The sequence below is a fragment of the Talaromyces marneffei genome, chromosome 5 (genome assembly GCF_009556855.1).
Source record: "Talaromyces marneffei chromosome 5, complete sequence".
Classification (NCBI taxonomy): Eukaryota; Fungi; Ascomycota; class Eurotiomycetes; order Eurotiales; family Trichocomaceae; genus Talaromyces; species Talaromyces marneffei.
The window spans coordinates 2,471,978-2,496,697 of record NC_072352.1 but is presented as its reverse complement, the minus strand read 5'-3'; the positions used below and the strand labels follow the sequence as shown (position 1 = coordinate 2,496,697).

At 48.0% G+C, this 24,720-nt stretch overlaps 12 protein-coding genes across 12 annotated transcripts; 5 read left to right on the top strand and 7 right to left on the bottom strand.

The window, feature by feature from the left end:
* Positions 1-723: 723 nt before the first annotated feature.
* EYB26_007229 (uncharacterized protein) lies at positions 724-4,130 on the bottom strand (the record flags this gene model as incomplete). The annotated part of the gene is made up of 2 exons (XM_054266501.1): positions 724-3,720; positions 3,774-4,130. 2 exons carry the CDS (start codon positions 4,128-4,130, stop codon positions 724-726), a joined length of 3,354 nt encoding a protein of 1,117 aa, XP_054122476.1.
* A 604-nt stretch (positions 4,131-4,734) lies between these two features.
* EYB26_007228 (uncharacterized protein) lies at positions 4,735-6,188 on the bottom strand (the record flags this gene model as incomplete). The annotated part of the gene is made up of 5 exons (XM_054266500.1): positions 4,735-5,072; positions 5,140-5,450; positions 5,507-5,832; positions 5,899-5,920; positions 5,980-6,188. 5 exons carry the CDS (start codon positions 6,186-6,188, stop codon positions 4,735-4,737), a joined length of 1,206 nt encoding a protein of 401 aa, XP_054122475.1.
* A 908-nt stretch (positions 6,189-7,096) lies between these two features.
* Positions 7,097-8,528, top strand: EYB26_007227 (uncharacterized protein; the record flags this gene model as incomplete). Its single annotated transcript, XM_054266499.1, has 3 exons — positions 7,097-7,099; positions 7,200-8,020; positions 8,069-8,528. The coding sequence occupies 3 exons, from the start codon at positions 7,097-7,099 to the stop codon at positions 8,526-8,528; spliced, it is 1,284 nt and encodes a 427-aa protein (XP_054122474.1).
* A 729-nt stretch (positions 8,529-9,257) lies between these two features.
* Positions 9,258-10,493, top strand: EYB26_007226 (uncharacterized protein; the record flags this gene model as incomplete). The annotated part of the gene is made up of 2 exons (XM_054266498.1): positions 9,258-10,216; positions 10,283-10,493. The coding sequence occupies 2 exons, from the start codon at positions 9,258-9,260 to the stop codon at positions 10,491-10,493; spliced, it is 1,170 nt and encodes a 389-aa protein (XP_054122473.1).
* Positions 10,494-10,662: 169 nt separating this feature from the next.
* On the top strand, positions 10,663-11,954 carry EYB26_007225 (uncharacterized protein; the record flags this gene model as incomplete). Its single annotated transcript, XM_054266497.1, has 2 exons — positions 10,663-10,745; positions 10,796-11,954. 2 exons carry the CDS (start codon positions 10,663-10,665, stop codon positions 11,952-11,954), a joined length of 1,242 nt encoding a protein of 413 aa, XP_054122472.1.
* Positions 11,955-13,036: 1,082 nt separating this feature from the next.
* On the top strand, positions 13,037-13,912 carry EYB26_007224 (uncharacterized protein; the record flags this gene model as incomplete). The annotated part of the gene is made up of 4 exons (XM_054266496.1): positions 13,037-13,082; positions 13,332-13,336; positions 13,426-13,591; positions 13,656-13,912. 4 exons carry the CDS (start codon positions 13,037-13,039, stop codon positions 13,910-13,912), a joined length of 474 nt encoding a protein of 157 aa, XP_054122471.1.
* A 222-nt stretch (positions 13,913-14,134) lies between these two features.
* On the bottom strand, positions 14,135-17,025 carry EYB26_007223 (uncharacterized protein; the record flags this gene model as incomplete). Its single annotated transcript, XM_054266495.1, has 9 exons — positions 14,135-15,033; positions 15,103-15,377; positions 15,437-15,461; positions 16,020-16,111; positions 16,161-16,552; positions 16,608-16,661; positions 16,716-16,806; positions 16,872-16,883; positions 16,943-17,025. 9 exons carry the CDS (start codon positions 17,023-17,025, stop codon positions 14,135-14,137), a joined length of 1,923 nt encoding a protein of 640 aa, XP_054122470.1.
* A 389-nt stretch (positions 17,026-17,414) lies between these two features.
* Positions 17,415-18,166, bottom strand: EYB26_007222 (uncharacterized protein; the record flags this gene model as incomplete). Its single annotated transcript, XM_054266494.1, has 2 exons — positions 17,415-17,714; positions 17,765-18,166. 2 exons carry the CDS (start codon positions 18,164-18,166, stop codon positions 17,415-17,417), a joined length of 702 nt encoding a protein of 233 aa, XP_054122469.1.
* Positions 18,167-19,027: 861 nt separating this feature from the next.
* On the bottom strand, positions 19,028-19,654 carry EYB26_007221 (uncharacterized protein; the record flags this gene model as incomplete). The annotated part of the gene is made up of 2 exons (XM_054266493.1): positions 19,028-19,139; positions 19,194-19,654. 2 exons carry the CDS (start codon positions 19,652-19,654, stop codon positions 19,028-19,030), a joined length of 573 nt encoding a protein of 190 aa, XP_054122468.1.
* A 462-nt stretch (positions 19,655-20,116) lies between these two features.
* On the top strand, positions 20,117-22,228 carry EYB26_007220 (uncharacterized protein; the record flags this gene model as incomplete). The annotated part of the gene is made up of 2 exons (XM_054266492.1): positions 20,117-20,271; positions 20,329-22,228. The coding sequence occupies 2 exons, from the start codon at positions 20,117-20,119 to the stop codon at positions 22,226-22,228; spliced, it is 2,055 nt and encodes a 684-aa protein (XP_054122467.1).
* Positions 22,229-22,481: 253 nt separating this feature from the next.
* On the bottom strand, positions 22,482-23,151 carry EYB26_007219 (uncharacterized protein; the record flags this gene model as incomplete). Its single annotated transcript, XM_054266491.1, has 3 exons — positions 22,482-22,495; positions 22,566-22,996; positions 23,057-23,151. 3 exons carry the CDS (start codon positions 23,149-23,151, stop codon positions 22,482-22,484), a joined length of 540 nt encoding a protein of 179 aa, XP_054122466.1.
* A 432-nt stretch (positions 23,152-23,583) lies between these two features.
* Positions 23,584-24,347, bottom strand: EYB26_007218 (uncharacterized protein; the record flags this gene model as incomplete). The annotated part of the gene is made up of 2 exons (XM_054266490.1): positions 23,584-24,264; positions 24,336-24,347. The coding sequence occupies 2 exons, from the start codon at positions 24,345-24,347 to the stop codon at positions 23,584-23,586; spliced, it is 693 nt and encodes a 230-aa protein (XP_054122465.1).
* Between the last annotated feature and the right edge of the window lie 373 nt (positions 24,348-24,720).

Here is a 24,720-nt window from a genome sequence, read left to right as displayed (position 1 = left end):
ATTTTATCGTGTGGAACAAGAAGGGTTTATCGGAACCCCAATCAGTCGGTTTACGATGATGCTGGGAAAGCATTCGGGGGTCCTAAGCGAGTCACTAGGAGCCTTATCTCTCCATCTTGGCGTCCTAAATCGAAGCATGGTGATTTCAATTACCTGAACACACCGGTACCAGGCGGCTTCGGCAACAAGACTCCTTGTCAACCCGAATTTGGTCCGCAAACGACGGCCGCCCCCGTATGGAAAGCACCATTCACTCTACACCCCCGTCTAAGGCAATTGATCATGCCAAATCCTACGCTTCACGTTCAACTTAAGGAACATGCCCCGGTATCACCAGAAGCTCGGTGATCTGCGCCCAATCGTCCAGCTAGAAACTCATACAGGGACAATCACACAGTATATTTACAGTCTATATCTGTCCAAATCCAGGCATTATGCCTCTATGTACATCATGAAAGAGAAGAATTTGTTTCAAACTGCAAGAATGGCATCAGGAAATAGAAGATATGAAACGAGGGCATGTATCTGCTGTATATCTCAAGGGGAATATCTCAAAAACAATAAATTCCGAAAGTGTTCACCACCATATCCAACCGTCTAGATTTCCAATCTCATCTTAAACTCCGTAATAACCAACCAAATCATTCTGAAAACGCCGCCATTCCAATTCAAATCCAAAAAGATGTAAGGCGAGAGAAAAAGAAAACAAAGAAACAGGGTTGATCAATCATCGATAATTCCCCTCGCCAATGTAGCCAGACTAGCTTCATATCTCACAGGATTATGATCTCCCAACATCCCCGAACTAAACTTCATCTCACCAAAATACGTTTCCACATTCCGAATAAACTTTAATTGAACTCTAGTCGCAGGTCTGCCCAGTTGCGGATGACCCCCTTCGTTTAGAAAGTCAGTCCCAGTCGTGAATGCATTGCGTTGCAACACACGCATTGTATCAACCACAAATACTTCACCAGGAGGCACGAGTTTGGGCGCAATCATTTCGCCGCGCAGGCTTTGAAGTGTGGACCATGTCCAGGTATCGTCACCCAGACCTTCGCCGGCGTCTATTGGGATGGGTGGCTGGTTCACATAGAATTTGTTGAGGATGCTTTGTCGAAGACCCTCCCAGACACGGGACCGGATATGTGATTTAGAGTCCGTAGTGTCCTTTTTAAATGATAGGGCTACGGTGCGCAGATCGCGCAGGATTCCGAGTGATAGAGTGGGAACGACGTCGTTGCCATTGACGACTGTTGTGACTAGACCTCGTGTGGCACGGCGTAGGAATGGTGACATGCATGCTGGTGGACCGAAAGCGTAGACATGAATAGGTCGATTGGGTGGCAGCGAAAACGTCTTTGCAGCTTCTTGCTGATGGTTTGTTGTTAGAAGCAGCGGTTTTGTCGCCTGCAAGGCCGAGGCTGTTACAAAGGACGGCCCAGAGGTATCGGCGTTCGGTTGAGATATCATTGTTGCAAGAAGAGCTGCTACGCCGCCACCCAGGGAATGACCGCAGAATATAACTCCGTAATCCGGGAATTCTTCGAGGGCAGCTTTGATTGTCGCCATGACTCTTTTTCCACCGCCCTCTAGAAGCCGTTTGGCAGATGCGTGCATGCCTTTGTGGACTTTCCAGTTCTTTCCTTGCCATTCAAGATCGTCGTAGTCGCATGTCATGTCTGTAAGGATGTCCTCAAACCCCCACGTTCCACGAAGAGCGAGCACAACTGCTTTTGACTCGTGATCCAAAAAGAGATAGTGCACGAGAGGGAATCCAGTCTCAGTCTCTCCGGCAGAGTTGCTGCCACCAGCGGGGTCAACATATGAGGATAGAAGAATGGTGGACTGTGGTAGCCCCGTCATGTTTGAGAAGGAGCTATGCTCTTGATGTTCAGGATCATGATACTGTATCGTTTTTTGATCGTGCTGCACTCCCATCACCTTGAGTGCATTGGAACCATACGATGCGGACGAGAAACGACAAAAGCGACGGATGTTTTTGACTAGGTGGTTGTGTGGGAATATGCCTGGAACCAGGCCATTTCGATTCAGACCAATGATGGTTGAATCATCCTCATAGACACTTTTTCTGGGACGAGGTGCGAGTATCAGAGATGTCTCGGAACTGGTGGCCATAGAGTATATGCTAGGCACAAACGAACGCGAGCGTCTACGTGTTTGCGGAGACCCCGGTGGTTGCAAATCATGTTTCGATGAATTTTTGGCATCTTCGGGCCGATTTCCGGACAGTGAGCTGCTGCTACGAATATGAGTTCGGGTATAAGACGCAGATCCGGGTCGACTGTCTATCGAATGGATTGAATAGGAGTCAGTATGGGTGACAAATGATTCCGTATCCTTGTTTGGAGAGAATAAACCTGCTCTTGAGGGAGCTCGGTTGGGTTGCGGCACTCTGCTCGCCGTTGGAGATGGTATCGAACGGTACCTGGTGTAATCAGCGACCGGGGAAGGCGGGAGGGCTCTGGTGACACTCGCAAGTATTGGGCTTGTTGGATTTCTGCTCGGAGGCCCACCGCTTGATACTTTGTTTGTTTTGAACAATACTGAGGGGCCCTTCCCTTGCGCTTTCTTCGTGGTATCTTTGCTCTTGAGATTCGACTTCTCGCTCTGGCCAGCCCTGACCTTTTGCGTGATCTTCGAAAGGGACGCCTTTCCAAATGTGTTTCGAGGGGCATCTGAGCCACTCAACGATGATGAGCTTGTGTCACAGGGCGGTCTTCGCCGTCCTTCGTTTGCATGATGTTCAGAAGCAGCTGCCTGCGAAGATTTGTTGATGGACTCCTTTTCATGCTTTGTCTGGCTGGTATCTGTGTCATCGATGACCATATTTGCAACATCGTCGGTTTTCCGAGACGCTGCTGGAAAAGGTTCTGCCAGTAAATCCGTGCTCTGTGATTCATTGAACGCTGTTCGGAAGACGACTGTGTGATTAGGCAGGCGTTTGGATGCGTCTAACAATGCCTGGTCGTTGTAGAACCTCTCTTCAATCATCATAGTTCCCGGAGGTGCAGCAATCTCAGCTACGTCGTCATCGTATATGTCTACTGTGATAGTACGCGCTGTCACCAATTCGGTCCTAACCGAAGCACGGCTGCCGCGAGGTAGCTGTCTCATAATGTAGTTGCGAATATCTTCATCTGTCAGTTGCTGGACATCCGAGGGATCCCATGAGTGAGGAGGACTGTTTCGAGAAACGGACACACGCTCCAATGCGTTGATTGATTCTTCATGTCCAGTGGGATCCATAAATGACGCCGGCCGAGATATGTCGCCATCATTCAACATTTTCTGCACATAATCTGTCATCTGCGTCCCAATAACGTCCGCTCTCAACCCGTTATCCAAAATGACAACATCCCATATAATAACCTCACCCTCCGACTCCCGCAATTGCTTTTCGGATTTCAACCGTCCCCAGCGCTGCAACAGGGCGAAGCCTACGGATCCCACGAGCAAGTCTCCAACGCCGACCACTTCGCTGTCCTCGCCTTCTTCTGCTTTTGAAAATTCCTTTCGAATCAATGTGATAATTGCCGCAATGGCCCGGGACGATTCTGTTGAGCCCAATATCGCGTCTAATGTATATAGCAAATTCTGAGACAAGTTTGACAATGAAGAAAGCGCTACTTCAGACAAGCGGAAGCCCGCAGCTGCAAAAAATGAAGTCGAAGTCACGGTTGAATGCAAGGCTGCTAACTATGATATAACCCTCAGCAAACAAGACAGCGAAATAGTTGATGGTAACTCACACTGCGCTCGAGTATAGAGTCGGCCTCCGACCTTCCATAGTCTCCTTGGCTGTGTCCCGAAACATCACGCCCAGCTCTTGTCAATATAGCCTCTACCACAGCTCTACTCAGTTCCAATCCCGTTAGAGTTGTCACCCTAGCACCTCCCAAAGCAGCCCCGCCAAAATACGTCCCAATACGCAGGGAAAGCGACGTTGACTGAGCGAAAAAGGAAACGGCTGACGCAATTGACTGAGGAAGTAGGGTAGTTGCGCTTTTGGCGGCGGTAGTAATTAGCGACTTGCCTGATGTTTTGACCTCGTCATGTTGCGGCTTTGGGGTTCTAAGTTGGTCATCTGTATCTCGGTCTCCAGGCATGTTGCGTGGATAGTTATACAGCGAAGTTTGTTCATCGCGAGACCCATCCAATGTAGGTCATATTATAATGTTCCAAAGGTGTAAAGGAGAATATTTGAGAAGATCAATTCGTACGTGAAGCCTAGAAGGAAGAAACCATAATGGCATAATTTATCTGTTGTGTCAGGCACGTTCCTTGACATGTGATCGGCCCGCCCCGATTCGATCCAATTGATCGACTGAGTCCATCTTCTACAATTTCCTTCCCTTTGATTTTTCCATGCATCTCGTCCCAGAACCGAACCTGCTTTTAAACCAGGATTTAATAGATTTTAAAATGAGTTCGAGTTTGGGAAACGTCTAGGCACCGGGTTCGGGGTGTCAAACGACATAGATCTGGCGGAATATTCGAACCCCTGACTAGTGACTAGTCGCGCCTTGGGAAGAAGAGATCCAGAACCTTAGAAAACACAACAAACTTAGTGGAAATGATTGTCGACGAAGTGTGTATATATACACACGCCAAAGCCCACCCACTGCAAAGATTAACAGCAAAGACTGACAGCAGTGCTCATCGCAGCGAATCTAGAAGCTATACATCCCCATGTTTTAATAGGTAGAAGGACTACAAAGAAGCCTTCAGATCACCACCATACTGCACCCTCCTAAGCACTTCCCGGCGACAATCGGCAATCGACGGGATCCCTGCAATAGCCATACTGAGGTAAAAATCGGCCAGTAAGCCTTGAAGGACTTCTTTTGCGCCTTCCTTCCCATTGATGCCGTATCCGTACATCACTGGTCTACCAACGAATACCGCTTTTGCGCCGAGCGCAATGGCTTTGACAATATCCGCACCTGTACGAATGCCCGAGTCGAATAAGACGGTCATGTCTTTGCCAACTGCTTCGACAATTTCAGGTAGGACTTCGAGGGAGCCGATTGCTCCATCTAGCTGTCGGCCTAGTATCCGTTTGCCGTGAGTAACATATAACGAGCGGTCGCTAGCTTGTTGTTGCGTGTGACTTACCTCCATGGTTCGATACCACAATGCCGTCACAGTCATATTTCAAGGCTGTCCTCGCGTCGTCCACATGTTGGATACCCTTGAGAATAAGTGGTCCATCCCAATTCTTCCGTAAAAAGGCGACATCCTCCCAGCTATGGTTTGCACCGAATATGCCCTGTAGCCATGCTCTCGCAGCACCAAGAGGCTCATCTTCGACTTTTGATCCGGTCTCTGCTTCAAACTTGGCACGGAATACGGGGTCTGTCAGACCGAATTCTGTTCCAATACCAGCTAGGAATGGGAGATATCCTGTGTCGAGATCTGCGGGGCGCCTAAGATATTGATATGATTAACAGCAGCGCCACTTTTTGCGGTACCGATAACTTACCACGCCAGAGTCCAGGTATCCAAAGTCACTACTAGAGCTTTATAACCATTCGCCTTTGCCCTTTTCAGTAAAGAGACTGTGATATCATTATCAATTGGCCAATACAACTGGTACCATTTTGCGCCATCTCCACAACTAGCTGCTACGTCCTCAAATGATGAGCCGGAAGCTGTGCTCAAGATATACGGAACATCGACTTCAGCGCATGCCTGGGCAAGACCTGTTTCTTTGTCTCGATGGGCTAGAGCTTGTACTCCGACGGGGGCCATGAGGATTGGATGGGGGTACTTCTCCCCAAATAGTTCAATGGAGGTATCCACCTCAGTCTATTATGACATATGTGTTGGCCGCGGCTTGTCTTCACACAGAATAGCTTCAAGTCATGCACTTACCGATTTCAACATCTTTGATATTCTGTCTATCTGTGAGTAAGAGCACCTTTCTGACTACAGTAGCTAGTGAAATATGCTTACAACTTCCACTGACGAAATGCTAACCGATTGCTATCCATGGTCGCCTTCTCTCCAGCTCCGCCAGCTATGTAACTGAATGACCGTAGACTCATAACATTCCGCGCTTGTTCTTCCAGTTGGCGCGGGTCGGTTGTGATGACCTGGCGGCCGCCGGAGAACATTCCATTGGAATAGATAGATTGTTGATATTGGCCGTAGTTTTCAGGCATTTTGCTAGATTTGTAGAAGAAAAATGTGTAGGTGTTCAGGACAGAATTCAATTTATTGCAAGAGTGGAAAATAGATAGGTATTGATGTCAACAATCCAACCGCTGGAGAATGTCGATCAATCTTTAAACTCCGAGAGACTGGGAACGGCTCCCGATAAGATAAAGGCTGTATATACCTATACTGATATTGAGGACTATCATACACGAAAGAAAACAAGAATAGGGAATGTTCAGTGTCAACTGATTGTTCGCAGCTACAGAACTAATAGAGTAGTTACCTCTTGCCCACGTCTAACAAAGAAAGGACGCCAGTCCAAACCGTGATAGGAAGGTGGAGGTGCCTCGGACTATGGAGGACTGCGTAGCCGAGGCTCATTGATTAACCACAACAGGTTAAGAGAAATCAGATTAATGTACATACTGTAATTTAGCACTCCGTACTTGAGCATCTTTTGTGACTGTCATTGGCTTTCTTTCCACGGGTGCTACAAACCGCAGCTGCGACCGCTGTACATACTCCGTAGTAAACCACTACCAGAATGTACTCTCCTCTCGCTTTTGCCCCTATGTGGATTCTGATGTTGGCGATACTAATATATCAAACAATTCAACCCGACCCAGTGAGATACCAGAATTACGAAACTGCGCGAGACATGATATGTTATCCATGTACATGGTTACAATCATCAAAATCTCCGCATATTCCTAGTTGGGGGACTTGGATTAATCCAGATCGATGGACAAAAGGGGGGATTGCAACGCCGGCAACCGTAGTAGGACGTTTGAGACGTTTGACCGAATCTGAAGTGTTGTACAAATTAGGTGGGAATGGACCTTGGATACAGAGGGTTTCCCCTAGGTCACCAGATAATTCTCCACCACCGTCTTGTAGGGTAGAGCAGGTGCATATGGTACGTTAATCAGATAAATGGCTTCGGTGAGGGTCTTCGACGGGTATCCGATTCAAATTTGGCTTTTTTCTTGTTCTTATATTTCTTCTTTTTGTTTTAGCTCTCTCGTCATGGTGAAAGGTATCCAACCAAAACCGCTGGGTCTCGTCACTTGGCACTTGTCGAACGACTGAAAAGACTGGATATTCCATTGAACGGCTCGTTATCATTCTTCAACGACGGATGGGCCTATTTCACCGACAACCCAGAACAGGACTTTGAGCAACTCACTTCCACCGGTCCCTATGCAGGGACATTGGGATCTTTTACGACTGGCGTACGTTTTCGCACGCGCTATGGTCATTTGTTACCCAAACCAGGATTGAAGATGAGGTTATGGGCTAGCGATTCGAAACGTGTGATTGACACTGCACGCTATTTTGCTGCTGGTCTTTTTGGGATCAGTATCGACTGGGAAAGAAACGACATTGCAGAAGTGGATGTTATCCCCGAAACGTTGGATCGTGGCACCGATACTTTGACGCCGGGGGGTACGTGTGTGCGCTACATCGAGGACGTCGTCCATGGTCACGACCATGGAAGGAATATGCTCGCGGAATTCCAAACCGCGTATATCCCGCCTATTGCACGTCGTTTGATCGATGAAGAAATGAATCAAGTAGTCGGGGAATTTACCACACTCGAAATTTACGCCATGCAAGAAATGTGTGGCTTTGAGACTCTTGCGAGAGGGTCAAGTCCCTGGTGTGGTGTCTTCACGAGTCGGGATTGGGATCATTTTGAGTATGCGAGGGATTTGATTCATTTTTATCGCGCTGGGCCCGGGAATCGGTATGCGGGCGCGATGGGTTGGTTGTGGTTGAATGCAACTTCGCATTTGTTAGAGGCTGGACCTGATCTGGGAACCATGTTTTTTAGTTTGTATGTGTCATTAACCTTGTTCTTGAAATTCGTTGTTGACGCATGCAGTGTACACGACGGCGATATTGCGCCCATGTTGACTGCACTCCACATCTTCGACGACCCCAAGTACGGCAATCATCTCCCAGTAACCCATATTGCAGAGGATCGAGTATGGAAAACATCAACAGTTATGCCCATGGGCGGCAGAATCACATTCGAACGACTTCGTTGCGGTGAGAGTATCGAAGGACAAGACTTGTTCGTAAGGATAAACATCAATGACGATATCGTGCCATTGCCAAATTGTCACAATGGACCTGGAGAAAGTTGCCCTCTGGATCGGTTTGTGAAGATGGTCCATAAACGAAGACATCAAGTTGGGAGGTTTGAGGACGTCTGCGGCACAAAGGAGCAAGAAACAACGGGTCTGAGTTTTTTGAGGCAGCCGTCCTACCATTCCCTGGAGGATCTGAGGAGCTTCCCTTCAAATTTGTGCTCAGGTGGTGACCTCCATCAAAAGTTATAAGGCTAGAGAATTAATCAAGAACCTGGAAAGCCCCGGCCATTTTGATATCTCCAACGGGGCGCACCATCGGACTAAATATGGCTGGGACCCTCCCCATATCAAACAACCACTTTCAAACGACTTCAACAGGCTTTCCCCTCAATATATGACATTTTTGGTCATGGGGACAGTCAAGATAACCCAGCCACATTAATAGTCGGGAGGCTTCCAAGTATCAAGACCGCCAGACAATCAAGAATTGACCAGTCCATTGTCAATACGTATCTGCACACAAAGAGGCCACCAGCCATAGATTTGCCCTAGATTGGCGGTCCCAACGAAGCCGTAGCAAGTTTCAAAAACCACCGTACCTTTAAGAACTTCCTCCTCCTCTTCCTCTCCACTGCTTTCAGCTTTACACATTCGTATCCTCGACACCAACCGTATCCATACCTTGTCTTCAATATCATATCCATCCCTGGATAAGTTCAAATCCACAATATTAATATCACTTTTTTCAACTTTGTAAGTCATTTTCTCCCCTGAATGTCTTAAGACTCATAACGTCCCTCTCGATCCTTTTTTACTCGAAATAATACCATCTCCTGAATGCCTTGACAACCTTGTCTACAATCAGCCTCAAGAGATTATATCCTGCCCCGACTTCCCCTAGTGCCATTTTCACAGGCAGCTTGAGAAGATCATATCTAACAACGCACTTTAGTGATGATCTTTTACAATCAACCCGATATGGATTCCCCTTTTGCGATGACAGACGCCGAGTACGCCGAGCTCCTCGAGTACGAGGTAGTCACAGAGGAGGCCCCCCAATACTATATCGATCCTCGGCGCCTGTGTGACTACCTCGACTTGACGAATATTAATTTGGACGAGCTAGAATGGCCAGTAGAGGTGGGTACTGTGTATGGTGTGGTTGAGAGCGTCGAGCAGGAGGACGATCACGAGTCAGTTCGGGCCAGCTCAGTTCGTATCAAATCAGAGCCCCTAAGTGAGAAGGCGATTACGACTGTCCGGACTGGCTCTGTGGAAGTCAAGGAGGAAGAGTTGAGTCAAAATGGAATCGCAGAGGAGGATTGGGTGGATGTTGCACCGCCGACGGCTCGAGATAGCCCAGCAATCAAAGAAAGTCCAAGCGAAAGGGCGGGCGAATACATCCCAACACCGCCAGGAGCAACGCCCTGGACGATTCCGGAGGGCCGATTTGTCTACCAGTATCCAAACCCGGCCGCAACAGAGCTCATCGATGAGGACGACGAGGAGGCATTATTCGACAAGATGGCTAAAGATCTCCTAGATCGAATCATCAACATCGACAAGGACGAACCTGCGGTCGAAGATGACATGGCGATACCGGGTACGAAGAAGGCCAAAGACACCCGACATACCGAGCCAATGGACGAAAGTCTTGAAGACGAGACACCAATGGATTGCACCCGCGACTTTATGCCACTTCAGAAGGCATTATTGCATCCAGACACTACCGCCAAGCTCAAGTCTGCACGGTGTCGGCGGTCTCCCGGGTTCCGACGAAGTCCATCGAATGGCAGCTTGTCATCCACGGGATCCTCTTCTAGTCTTCGATCTCCTAAGCGTGCTGAGAGGCAGAAAAAAGACATCTTTCGAAAGACTTTGCACAAGATCCGTGAGGTTACTGTTGATAGGGTTGTGATTGAGGCTAGCCCGTTTAGGTAAGATGCTCTTTCTACAGTCGCCGGATTGATGAGTCAGCAGATAACCAATCAAATCTTGCACAGCCAGCGCACCCGTTCCCCCAGCGATTTTGTTGATACAAAGCCTTACCGGGCCTCTCCATATTCTCCCACACCTACCAAAACACACCAAGCTGTCAAACGTCGTCACAAAATTGGTAAGAGCCGTTGGCTTCCACGTTTTGAGACTCTTGTGAATGCAGCTGCAGCTGTGTCGGTTCTTGATCCCATCTACTTTCTTGCCGTTCGATTTTGAGGTCTCTGTTGTGGAGCTAGTAGCTTCCTCATCACAATATTTTTGCTGCGGCGAGCTTGTCCCTGCGTTAGTTTTGATACTCGCCTTCCTCCGTGCTCTTCTTCTCTCTTCCTATCGCTCCATTCGTCTCACACTCGCCTCCCTCTCTTTTCTCTCTCGACTCACCACCATGGAGTACCATTTCGTCCCACAAGAAGAACGTGCGCGAGACGATAAAGGAAATCTTCTACCATGGGGTTATGTCTACAAGGAGTAAGTACTTTTTTTTCCCGTCGACCACAAGCTGAAGTTAATGTCAACAGCGAATCTCGCAACCCGCGCCGCCCTCCCGAAGAGTCGGGACCTTTTGGCCGCCGACGAAACGCTCGTTACGACCACGCTCGATCGCGCACTCGCACAGGCACGCCTGCCAAGAAGGAAAATCCCAGCGTCGCTGAATTTAGCAGACTATTTTCGCAGCAACAAGAAGAGGAACGCACCAACAACACTTTATCCAAGTCTTCATCGTCAGGTACTCTGGAAGGATCAAGGAAAGTCGTTGAAAAAGTTGCAACTGAGTGCATTCTCTATGGGTACAAAAACAAGGAAATAGAATGGAAGGTTATCGACAAATACGAACGTATCTCGCAAGGCATGATATGTGAAGATTATCCTCGAAATGACCCCTCTCTCTCCAATAAGTACTCCCAGCTACTCAGTGGTGGCGATGTCGTGATCCGCGCAAACATCTCTGCAGACGCCAATCGCAAGTCGAAGCGTTATGCAGGCGGACTTCACTGGATCAAGGTTACGTTTGACTCTACGACTGCAGCCGATCGCGCTTGTTTCTTTTCTCCTCAAGAGATTGATGGCTACCTCGTTTTCTGCGAGCTGTATCATGGACGCGGCCCTGCCGAGGACATCGCTATCCCCAAAGAGTCAGCTGAGGCCACTCGCACTCATTCCAAAGTTCACCACACCCTTACATCTTCCCACTCCACGGCCTTCCTTTCGAACCTCGAACCTGAGCGCTCGACGCTCCCTCGGTCTTTTGGTATGGGAAATCTTTCGACGATTGGAGATTTTGACGAAGGCGACTCTTCACTGTCGACCCCCACTGCTAGCTCAGCTACTGCAACTGCCGTAGCAGAACCTACCTCCGTTCTTCGTCAACGCTCTGTTCAGGATACCCAATTGGAACAACAGCCAGAGTCTGAATTCATGACCCACATCCCTAATGTTCGCCGAGCCGTGTTACGTCCTGTTAGTGAAGCGCTTCCTCCTCAACCAACGGTAACTGAACGTGTTTTGCGTTCTATTCCAATATTGAGTTGGTTTACGGGCGATATAGTAGGTGACGGACCTCAACTTGGTGATGATGGAAAGTTTGATTACAACAAGTCAACCTTTTATTGGCGTTTTTGGTTCATGATTGACCAAGTTTTGGGCACTGATATTTGTGGCTTGAGAGAAGACTCTTGATTTCACAACTGGAGTCTCACGTTTGACGTTACCGTCGGTTTCATTCGAAGATCAACTAGCCTAGACGCCCACTGTTCGATGAACATAGTTTGGTACTGCCATGTACAGTGTACCGCGACACATTGTCCAATATATCCCTAGCGCAGCATTCTGCCTCGTGTATTTCCACAGTTCGGTACATTGACTATCTACATCAACGAATCCTGTGGTGTTCTTCCACGGATATTCACAAAACCAGGCGGTAATAGTATCGCTTGATGATGTGTTTTGAACTGCGCAATCTGTATGCACCAGTTGCGAAGACTCGATATCAACTGCGCGCGATCACTTCTCTGTTCCACGATTCACCTCTGATGTTTGTATGACTCGATTTATCGCCTTGAGACCGTTGTCGCTTGGCGTACTGTTTTGCATATTATGGCGTTTATTGTTTTGTCTTTGCATATACATTTATTAATTCTGTTATTTTGATTATGGAGCAATAATGCTGATACTTGTATAATGGCAAGTTAAACATCACCGTGATACTCTCTCTAATCGTAGGAACACCACAATTGGCCATTCAGTTAGGGTTTAGCCGAGAGGAGCCGCAACCGCTCGCATCACCAACATTTGACCAGCTTCATTTCCTACAATAGGACGGTAGACCCAATAATCCAGGATCAATAGTCAGAATGAAATAGAATAGTACATTCATTATCACAATAATCTAGTATAGAGCAGCTGTAGAAAGCAAGAATCAGCCATCTCGGCTCCATCCCTCCAATTTTTTCCCAATTTCGCACTCCACACAAACTGCTGATTGGACGCACCAATAATAATCCACCAAAACTTTCCACCAGCCGACCTGGTTCACCTCCAAGCTCACCACCACCACTACCACTACGACTCGACTTTGACACTTACACGCCGTCATCGTCACTCCTCCTCCTCCCCCACCTCGTCGAGAGAATCTATCGCTGTGTTTTTCGACACACGAAATCCGTTACTAGTCGAAATTCGGTGATCCGCCCTGTTTCGCACACCCCCGCGCCAACTTTCTTCCTCTACCGAAACACCTATATCTCTTATTCACAGCCAAGATGGATGCTGCTAAGTTGGCTAAGCTCCAGCAGAGCGTGCGCATTGGTAGGTCGTTAGATTTTCTTTTGGTTTTGTTGGAATGTCTTTTTTTGCGGGGGAGAGTATTTGCGGTGGAACTTACGATTGGGTTGGGCGTTGAGGATGGATGGACGTCATATGACAAATCATGAATTGATTTGTCTATACGGAGAGAAGGAGAATGTGGACGATGATAATTGAATGGATCATTGCGGGGGGAAATGTTGATATGTACAACTAGTCGTGAATGATTGATTGCTAACCTCTGATAAATAGGGTATGTCCGCCTTCCGAAATAAACCACCTTCGTTCATCCTACCGAGGCCACCACATATCGAACAGACAGAATACTAATTTAAACAGAGGAAAGGGTACTCCCCGCCGCAAGACCAAGCGCGTCCACAAGACCTCCACCACGGACGACAAGAAACTCCAGACCACACTCAAGAAGATGAACGTCCAACCCATCCAGGCCATTGAGGAAGTCAACATGTTCAAGGAGGACGGAAACGTCATTCACTTTTCTAACCCCAAGGGTATTTATTCCTCTTCCTACACCCCTCCCTAATCTATACTTTAAATGCTAATGGTGGGTGGCAGTCCACGCCGCTGTCCCCTCCAACACCTTCGCCATCTACGGCAACGGCGAAGAGAAGGAACTCACCGAACTCGTCCCCGGTATCTTGAACCAGCTCGGTCCCGACAGCCTCGCATCTCTCCGCAAATTGGCCGAGAGCTACCAGAGTCTGCAGAAGAAGGAGGCTGGTGAGGGAAAGCAGGACGGTGAGGATGATGAGGATGAGGATGATATCCCCGATTTGGTGGAGGGAGAGAACTTTGAGGGAACCGTTGAGTAAACCCCCTAAAAGAAGAGGGGAATGTATTTCCTAGCTATACTTGAAAAGGGCTATGTTGAGGAATTATTTTTTCGAGAAAATAAAACGGATTATGGAACGATAGTCTACGAGAGGCGAATGATATACATAACAATCATTTATATTCCTTTACTATGAACTATTAACAGGCATCAACAACATCACATATGTCCATTACACCAAAAATATAGATGGCCCCCAAAATTAAAAACGCTCAACCTCTTTCTCCGTCCACTCCCATAGCCTCTTCGCCAACGCCGTATCAACCACAAACCGATTCCTCTTATTCCGATGTCCCACAGGAGTGTAATACGCCCCATTCACCAACTCATCTTTGCGTGCACCCGCCGCAGCCCACAGCTGATTCAATGTTCCCGACCTCACGGACCTGAACAGCAGTTTTAGAGAAGGAAGCATTGATCCTGCGATAGCGTTGGTGGCTTGTGTGCCGTTGTAAAGATCGCTGGCTACGAGGCCGGGGTGTACCGAGACAGAGGTTATGGATGGATAACGACGCGCAAGCTCTGTCGCAAACAGTATATTGGCGGCTTTGCTGATTGCGTAGCGTTGCCAGGTCGTGAGTTCCAGAAGGCGTTCGGGCGAGGAGATCAACTGCATGTAGTCTGGATGGTAAGGGGTGTAGCTACTTGCCAAGCTCGTGAGGACTACGATCCTCACGTCTGGCGCTGTCGAGGAGGTCTCTCCTGGTGAAGGTGACGCAGTTTTCAATAAAGTGGGAAGTAGTAACTCAGTAAGCAAGAAATGACCAATATGGTTCGTGCCGAATTGGATTTCGTGGCCCTGGGGTGTTGTAATGGCTGGCTCAGCCATGACGCCTGCATTCAGCACCAAAATATCCAGTCGAGTATTTTTTTGTAGAAATGTTTCGGCGGCTTGTCGTATAGATGAGAATGAAGTCAAATCTAGCTGGATGAATTGAATATCCACTTCGTTAGCAGTACCTGCCCCCGTTGCAGAGAGCTCCTGTCTGATAGATCGAATTGCATTCTCGGCCTTCTGCTCATTTCTGGCTGCAAGATAGATTCGTGCAGGATTGTGTCGTGCTAGTTGCAGGACTGTCTCTTTGCCGAGGCCCGTGTTTGCTATCACCCATCCATCAACAAAAACATCCATACTCTCACCCTCTTTTGGGGGATTTGAAGGGAACGTACCGCCGGTGACAAAAATAACCTTGCCCGGTAAATCAGGAATGTCACTACTAGGGTCAAACGAGTGTCCTATCAGACCCCAAGTGAGTTCGTTCATGGTTGGGCCTACTGCAGTCCAGAGTTCGGCTGGGTTGCGGAGGCCATGGGCTGTGAGACCGAGGGCGGCGCCGATATCTTGGGATAGAGTTGAGCGGGGTGCTGATGATGATGCCATCTTCAAAAATACAGGGTTTTCATATAAAAATGTGTTGTGGTGTGTGTGGTGTTGAGATGGGGTTCTGGAAGATGTCAGTATCTGTCCTTTTGTCCGCCGTGAAGTTTAACGGTGCACACTTACCTCGTCCTAACCAAAAGAATAGGAGCTAGATATTATCTTTGCATGTTCAGAATATATATAGGATTATGATGGCGGTCTAATTGATGTACTGATAGAGACTTGTTCCAGGAGTGGGATGGAGTGATTGTCATGGCGTCATTCAAGTTCTGTGGCGGCAAGCTTCAAACCCCGAGAAAGGGGGCCAAGATCTTGAATTTGTCAACAATGGTTTGACGTTGACTAGTTAACTATCCATGTATCTGAGGTAATTAGTGTGCCTGTATGTCTGGCTTGGTATTGTATTGATTCTATTTATGTCCTAGATTCTGTTTGATTATCAACATATCGAGGGATTGTCACATGTGAATTCAACATCGAGATAATTCGTTACGATATGAAACAATTCGTCCATGTTCCCTCGGGTATAATGATGTATTGATGCTGGATGTGTCTGAATATACAATACAATGCAGACTCTAGGCAACTTTGACATATCGCCGCCTGCATCTGTACAAAAACAAAGTCGCTAAGAGTAAAACCAAGGTGAATATCGCAGCGGGAAAAGACCTGGAAGATATCTGCATGCTACTGTCCAGTCACAGACCAGCTTCTTCGCCCGATGTAGGCGGCAGAATCTTCTCCATATAATCCTCCAAGTCTTGAATCTCCTCCGGGTCTGCAGAATGTGCAAGGCCACTATCATACGTTAGCAACAAACACACCACTTCCAGAGTCTTGGACGCACCGATAACTATGAAACTCGACATCAAACCCCATCCCCTTGAGATGCTTCTGCGTCATATCACCAAACTCATACTTGACCACTGGGTCCTCGTATCCATGAGCCAGGAAAAACGGCGTCTTCGCATTCGGCAACTCTCCGCCTGGTGGCGAGAATTCCTTGAGTTTGGTTGCAAGTAACAGGTAGGACGATAACCCAAAAATACCACCAAGTTTGTGTGGAGATGTGATACCAGTAAACAACGATATAGCGCCGCCCTGCGAAAAGCCGCCGATGATTATGCGGGAGGGTGCGATGCCCTTGTCGATTTCTTCTTTGATGAGGCCGTTGATGTAGTCGCGGGATTTGAGGATCCCGGGTTCGTCTTGTTTGCGTTGAGCTTCTTCAAAGTCCATCTATGAAGGTCAGTATGTATGTCATATAACTATGGAACGCTATGGTGAAACGTACATCTTGGCCCAAATGCGCAATGTCATACCATCCCGGCATTGTCATGCCCATATTCTTTCAACACAGTCAGTCTGCTCTGTTTAATCGACCGAGAAGGTTCGCACGTACAACTGTAATCGGAATCATGGGCGCATTAGGGAAAATGAACGAGACTTCTTCGAATTTGCTTCGGCGACGCCAGTTCTGTGCAAGACCGACCCTAGGATAGGTTATCAGATTTGGTTCTTGCGAGTTAAGTCGTCGAGTCGAGTCGGGTATTCATACCAGCCTGCTCCACTGCGAACATCCAAGTCAGTATTCCTGAATTGAAACATCGTTCCAGAATGGAAACAAACCTATCGCCCAGACCATGCGCCATAATGACAGTCGCAGTGTGCTTCTTGATCGCGGGGACCACGAAGGGAGCCCGGTACGACATTTTGCAGTCTCGAGTTTCTATGTCTTTGAAAGAAGGATGAGGCAGAGAATAGAGAATAAAAGTATCAAGTCAATTAGAAGACACGACAAATGTCGGGGATGAATAAGTTGTAGGCATCAATTCTCGAGGAATCGTCGGAAACTCCCCGCCTGCCGCTTTACGAGACATGATATCATTGGCCAATTCGGTGGGCTCATGATCTGCCGGTCAAACTAGGCGGTGTGAAGGTCGGACATGCCGCAGCTCTACAGAACCTACTAACAAATACCCAGCAATTACATGTACACTACGATGGCAGAATAGTTCTTGTATCAGAAAGCTATATCGTTCATTCATCATCAACTCATTAGGTAGCTAACTTTGGGTATATAACGAGTCAAGACACCAGTTTATAGAAGCGCAAGACAAGCAACAAAGGCAGATCCCAAAACGCCCCAACCGGCAGTCTGCAAAGTCATGGCAGCGCCGGTGTGAGTGCTCGGTGACGCGCTAGTTGTAGCGCTTGACGAGCCTGAGGATGAAGAGGGGCTTGCAGAGGATCCGCTCCGTGCGCTTCCGTCGGCATTGGAGAGGTTGGCAGTTCGTGCACCGTCAGCACCGGACAAGGCAGATGCAGAGATAGAGCTGGCGTTGGCACACGAGGTAGGACTATTCTTGGTGAGGGAAGATGAGAAAATAATATCGGCGCACTATAACTAATTAGCTATAATCATTCTGAGCCCGGAAAAGCGCAACTTACAGCATACAGACCACCACCGGCTTCACCGTCAGTTATCACTTGCAAAGTAGCATTCTGACCATCTGTGAGATTGAGGGAAGAAAGAGAAAGATTGGGCAAGCAGAATTCGCCGAGTCCCACAGCCGCAATGGTTGGGCTCAGGGTGATGTTGAAGCTGGAGCCAGGGTCGGTTCCCAGAGCGAGGAGGTATGAGACGGCGGTTTGGGAGTGGTGGAAGCTAATATCAACCGGAAGGGTGCCGGCTTCTAGGGAGATGACGGTGCGGTTGGATGATGGGGTATTGAAGCCTCCGCAGGGGAAGTTGGACATGGTATCTTCATTGAAGCCGCGGTTTTCGGGCCAGTCGAGAGTGAAGTGGGCAGTTGCCACGGAGGCCAGGGCGAGACTTAGAAAGGTATGCATGATGGAATGTATAGATGGAGTCTGGGGTAGAGGTAGTGGTAGTGGTAGTGGTAGCTTGAAGAGGAAGATGAAGAAGAAGAAAAAGAAAAAAGCACGGTTTGATGGGAGAGAAAGGTATGGGAAAACCCGACTTAAGAATGTTCAGGGATATCCACCAGCCCCTCTCGTGAAAGCAAGGCCTACAGCCACGGTGTTCCAGTGTTCCAGCCAAGTTGACTACTCTGAATGACTAACTAGTGAACCTAATAGTTAACTTAGTTAGTTAGTTAACTAACTATATAACTATCTAAGCAATCCGAGCACATGTAACTATTACAATCAGATGTGTCACTCGGCTTGCATTCTACACCGTGTATCATACGCGAGAGGATTGATATGCAAGGAACGTCAACAAATCCACGTGCCGGATAGCAAACACGGCTGATGAGCTGCCAGCTATCCCACGTGTTTGTCATATTCCGTACTGTGTAGCCTGTACTTGGTCAACCAAAATAATGGCTTGTCTCGGAATAAACTCGTCAAAGGCAAATACGAAACGAGCAAAAAGAAAGCAGATAAAAATCTGCTCATTCCTGCTCACGCTAGTCCGGGACTGGAAGCTTGAGGCATGGTACCTTGTGGAGCGGACAGCTGCTAAGCCCAGCCCGGCTTAGTACCTGCTTAGGGCGGGGGTGTGGGCCTCCTTGGTGGCAGCTTAAACTGATCGCATCCGTCGGGTCTCTCAGATGGAGACTACGAGTACCACCGTATAGGTAACCTACGTACGGATTACGGAGTCGACAGAGTACATGATAACACGCAGTCAGCCAGCCATACGTCCGGAGTACCGCAGATCTGTCTATTTACTATCTAGACGACGAGCTAATGCTCGCTCCAATGCACAATGTACCGTCCCACCGCCAACTCTCCGATAAACGTGCCCGCCAGAACTGACATGAAATATCCCACATTCATCGTCATGACCGCCAACATCCTGCAGAACCAGCATTAGTCCGAGTCGGTGCCGCGCGATGAGGACAAAACTTACAGAAGATAGCTCACGCCCGTCACAACAAATGCGAGTATCGCCCGTGGAAGATCAACGCTAAACCGCCATGGCTGCGTTTCTGTTGTCACTTGACGAACCACTCGCACCGTCTCATCCACGCCTTGACAGGTCAAAGTGCCCGTCTTGGTCGAGTCTTGATCCGCATTGGCCATTCCAGACTCTCCTTTCTTGCCCGCGACAACCACGTATCGTCGGTCCAGCGCAATGGCGAGCCATCTGCGCTCCATGGCAGCTTTAAACGCCATCAGACATCGTCCGATGATGGCAAGAATAATCAAAAAAATGCAGGTGCCGGCGTATTGACCAGATGTAGTCGGTGTCCAGGTAGATGAGAATAACGGTGTAGAGTGACTGTTGGTAAAGACCATGGCCATGGTCATGGTCATGCTGGAGCTGGAGGAAGAGCTAGCGCTCGAGGACATTCCCGACATGTGGTCCATCCTGGCTGGTTATAAAAGAGGTATTCTAGCGATGCGACTGTCAATAAGGAGATCGCAGATTATATAGAGGTTTCGTGAGTCTCGTATCTTGTAGCTGTCGGGGCTCGCGACAAAGAGACCAAGAGGATGCAGCAAGTACTGGATATACGAGAGAATAAAAGAAACGAATAAAGCAGCAGAATACGAACAAGGAAAAGAATCATCATCACACGTTGAGTTTGGTGGATGCATTCGGCGTGCGCGGGTTTTTAGTCAGGGTGGGGCAGACACAAGTTACGGTAGAAGATGAGCAGATTATTATCGCCTTGAAACTCACCCCCCCCCCCCCCCCGCGGCGGAAAGAGCTCCGTCTCTCTTTCTTCTTTTTGTTGTAAACTTGTACTCCTCTCTTTCTCTTCTCTCATATCCAATGCTTTGACTCTTCAGTCTGTCAAGGACGGGTTCCTTGTGTAGCTAGCAATCATGGACATGTCAAGCATGGACATGGGTGGTATGTCCACAGGTGCGGGCATACCGACCTTCTTCCAGTTCCAGCAGTACTACTGGGCTATTGTTGGGACAGTCATTGCCGTTGCGACTGTAGCCAATATATTCAATCTGTTTCTAGCAAAACAACGGTAAGTGTCAGGCAGAGCTCGCTTTTTGTTTTATATCATGATTTCTAACAGCACCAGTCTACTCGATAAATCAAGCACACCGGCACAACCAAAATCAATACTCTTCCAGACATATGCAACCATCACAGCAATTACCAGAGAAGTCGCTAATGTGGCGCTGCAACCCGTCAAGCTGGGTAACTACACCCTACACCTTGCGCCCATCGGACCGGTGTCGCTGGTGTTGGCTAACCTGCTGACCATATTGACCATGATGTTTTATGGCTTCGATACCGTCAACTGGGTAAACTGGGAGAACATCGGGTACAGAACCGGATTCATGACCATCTGCCAATTACCTTTAGTTATCCTGCTGGCCGGGAAGCAAAACATCATCGGTTTATTCACCGGCAGCAGCTACGAACAGCTAAATTGGTATCATCGTTGGGTTTCGCGCACGCTGTGGTTGTCGGCAACTATTCATATGGCCTTTTGGTTTCGGGATTATGGCAGGTTTCACTATATCGTGACTATGCTCAAGACCGACTACTACACCCAGCATGGCTTTGCAGCATGGATCATTTTGAGTTTCATCTTCCTTACTTCGTTCGCCCCAGTGCGTCGCTGGAACTACGAATTTTTCGTCGTTCAACATATCGTCACCATGGCCGGCTTTCTTGCTGCCGTCTACTTGCATGCCACGGACGAAGTCAGATTCTGGGTCTGGATCCCGATCGGTTTTGTATGTTTTGATCGATTTGTGCGGATCCTGGTCCTAGCTTTTGCCAATTTGTCTATTATTCACTTTTGGTCGAAGAAGCAACGTCCATTTTTTGCCAACCAGGCTACATTGACACCTCTGCCTGGAAATGTTACACGTATTACCGTCCAGGATCCGCTTATCAAGTGGAATCCCGGACAGCATGTGTTTTTGAGTTGCCATTCTGTGGCACCTTTGCAAAGCCATCCATTCACCATCATGTCGCTTCCATCGGACAATAAACTCGAGTTTCTCGTGCGTGCCGAGAAGGGTGGTACCCGACGGTTCTTTCGGTTTGCAACCAAACACAGTGCCTTACTAGGCGAAACACAATCGTCGGATACGAGTAAACGAGCAGTGTTCATAGAAGGACCGTATGGATCTGTTCGACCATTACGCCAATTTGACAGCGTTGTTCTCTTTGCCGGTGGAATGGGCTGTACCTATACCCTCCCGCTAATGCGTGATATTGTGCGTGCGTGGAAACAAGAACCCCAGAGAACCATGCGGTTAGCCGCAGCGAAACGAATTCGGTTCATTTGGGTAATCAAGTCACGCAGCCAGTTGAGCTGGGTGGAACCAGAGTTGCAGTCTGTGCTTCAAGATATACAAGACCTCAAACAGCAGCATCCGGATACGGATAAAGAGGTAGAGATTAGTATATACTTGACTTGCGATGAAGCTTTGGAAAAATCTACGCATCCTACCACTACAGTACTAGCGCAACGCAGTTCTACAGAGGTCTCAAGAAATGAAAACATTGACGAAAAGAAAACCCTCGAACCAGAGAATGTGGTGAGACCCGTCTCATCGACATCCAAGTCTTCAGGAACAAACGAGCCGTCAGGCTGCGGCGTCACAAGGAAATGCTGCTGTACAACGACCATCGAAAACGAAGATGATATATCATTCGTACAGAAATGCAACTGCTCCGGCGCCGCAGAAAAGGTAGCTTCATCAACGTCGTCCTCTCCCTCGACAACCTCTCTAGTCCACATGAAAGGATTCAAAGCCATGACTGGCCGACCACATCCGCGATCTATTATACATTATGTCTTAGAGCAGGCTGAGGGCGAGAGTGCGGTGGTCGTATGTGGGCCGCGAGGGCTAGCTGCTGATGTGCGACAGAGTGTTGTCGCGTTGAGTGACGAGCGAGCTGTGCACAAGGGCACGGGGGCGCAGGGGATATATCTCCATGTCGAGAATTTTGGGTTGTAGTAGCCACATTGTGAATTTGTACGTAAATTAATGAATATAATATACCCAAATAATTTAGTTGTTACTTCATTAAATTTCAATGTTGAAGCTTAAACATTGTGGCATTCCTACATTACACCCGACTGACTGTGCCACTTTATCGAGTTAAGCAACAACTTAAATTATGCTTACACTTTTTGCAATAGGGAGTCATGGTACAGACAAGTAAGCTATGCTCCTGAAATGACCTGGCCCAATGTTTTGACAACCTCGTTCATCTCTGCTTCTCTATATCGCAAAATTGATCAGCTACTGCAACAACAACTAGTCGTCGTTCAAATGACCGTAGTCTTCTTACCTGTGGAATAATGTAGCATGCTAATACGTACGACTCCATCCTCCATATCTTCAAGACCAAATACATCCTTCAACAGACGATGGGAATACATATGCCCATTCCGAAACCCCAGCTTTGAGATTTTCTCCACTTCTTCAACGACTCGACGAGATGGCATGTCCTTAACCGTGAAGCTGATCACGGGGACCCTCAAGTCTTTGCTAGACTGTGGCTCGCCGTAGATGGTTACCAGGCCCTTCTCGGCTTTGTCACGCAGGAACTTTAGTAGGATTTCTTGCAGATATTCCTCGTGCTGGGCGATTGCAGACCAGACGGCTTTCAGTCTATCCGGGTCCTCTCCTCGGCGCCGATGTAGTCGTTCACTATCAATGGTAGCGAGGGGAGGAGGTCGTAGCTTGTGGAGACGAGATTGAGTTTTGTGTGTCGAGGTTCTGGGCCGGTGGTTGAGTTGGTTTGAAGTAGTGGGCTAGGGAGTTGATTTGGTTGTGTACTTTGGCACTCTACTTGCGTTATCAAGTAGGACTACTGGCTGATTCAGGCCTCGAAACCGTGTCCTGGCTTGGGAAACATCAAATGTAGCTGCCATTTCGTTCTACAGTGCGCGAGAGAAACTAAATTATAAATCAAGAGGGGGTAGCAAATTCAGTGGAAGTAGTTGTTGTACTGATTATTGATCTACTTGGCTAAGCTGGATACATATCATCTCCGCCAGTCTCCAACAACTAACCCCACTGTGTCTTGTGTACTCGCCCGAAGCCCATGTAGAGGTCTATTGTAGCCCTAGGACTACTTGATGTCATTTCGATATGGAAGTGCTTGAGGACTCTTCACATCTATGCCGCAGATTGGAAAAATCTGGGTGTTTTCGTCAAAAAGATCTTCATTCTTTCAAAGTGGTATCATCGCAACAATAACCGAGTCCAAAACCTCATTATTATATGTACAACGTAAAACAACCGGATAACATCCTCATGTTTGAAAGCCAAACACACAAAGCCCCAAAACCTCTCGAGTCATTTCACCTTGCCGTCCCGCCACCGGAAGACGAGGTAGCACCAGCTCCGGCGGCATCATGCACCACACACAGCAGATATTTCCGATCAGGCACGACAACAATCTCGTTCTTTTTCGTGCGCAGCCTCAACAGCTTAATCTCGTCGTCCTCTTCGCGTTCATGCGTTCGATCGGTAGTAGTAGTAGTAACATCAGTTGTGGTACCGTTTTCTAACGTGGCGTTAATTCCCTTTGATCGCGAGTCATATCCAACATCGTCGTTGCCTGTTGATCCGGAACCCGACAATGACAATGCCAGTCCAGAAGCACTTGTCATAAAGGCAAATATGTGGGCAGCCAGAGTTTCTGCTTGACTGGGCTTGTATGGTTGCTGATTGTTCTGAGTTGAGTTCGCTGAGGGCTGACCTGAGACAACAGACTCCGGTGATGGCAGCGTAGGTGAAGCAAGGTCTGTGGTAGAAGAGTTCGTAACGGTGCCCCTGGGAGGAGATGAGTTCTCCAAATTGTTGTCCGTATTATTCGTAGTGTTACTTGTTCCGAGCGATGAGGGCGAGGTCGCAGCTAAGAGGCCGGTGCTTTGTATGATTGAGCCATCTTTTCGAGACAGAATCAAAGTTGACTGGACGCCCGGCCGAGATGTGAGATGTGATAGTAATGCAGAGACGTGTTGAGGGATTTGAGAGTTCTGTCAAGAAGCGTAAAAGGAGTCAGTATGTAGTGCTTCGCTTTTTTGGGAGTCAAAGATACTCGACTCACCGTCTGGGCCATTTTTATTGAACAATTAAAAATCACCACTCGGTACCAAAAATGAGATCGTCACAACGAAAGATATAGTCCTCCTCTTAATTGAGTCACAGTCGGATATGGGGGGGGGGGGGGGGTTTTCAGAGTATCGACAAAAGGCCGTCTTGTTTATTTGTAGTCAAGAGCAAACAAGGCAAACACTAGCAACATTAGCAGCATCCACTGCCGTCCAGCAATAAAGCGCAGGCGGTGAGGGTGCGGAGATAGCGGGGGAAAAATATAGGGTTGATTTAGGGTTAGGGCTGAATATACTATGTATCATTTAATGGAAGGGTTGACTTGGGTTGATTACATACAATGGCTGCAATTAGGTCTCTTCATTAAGTATCATTATCAT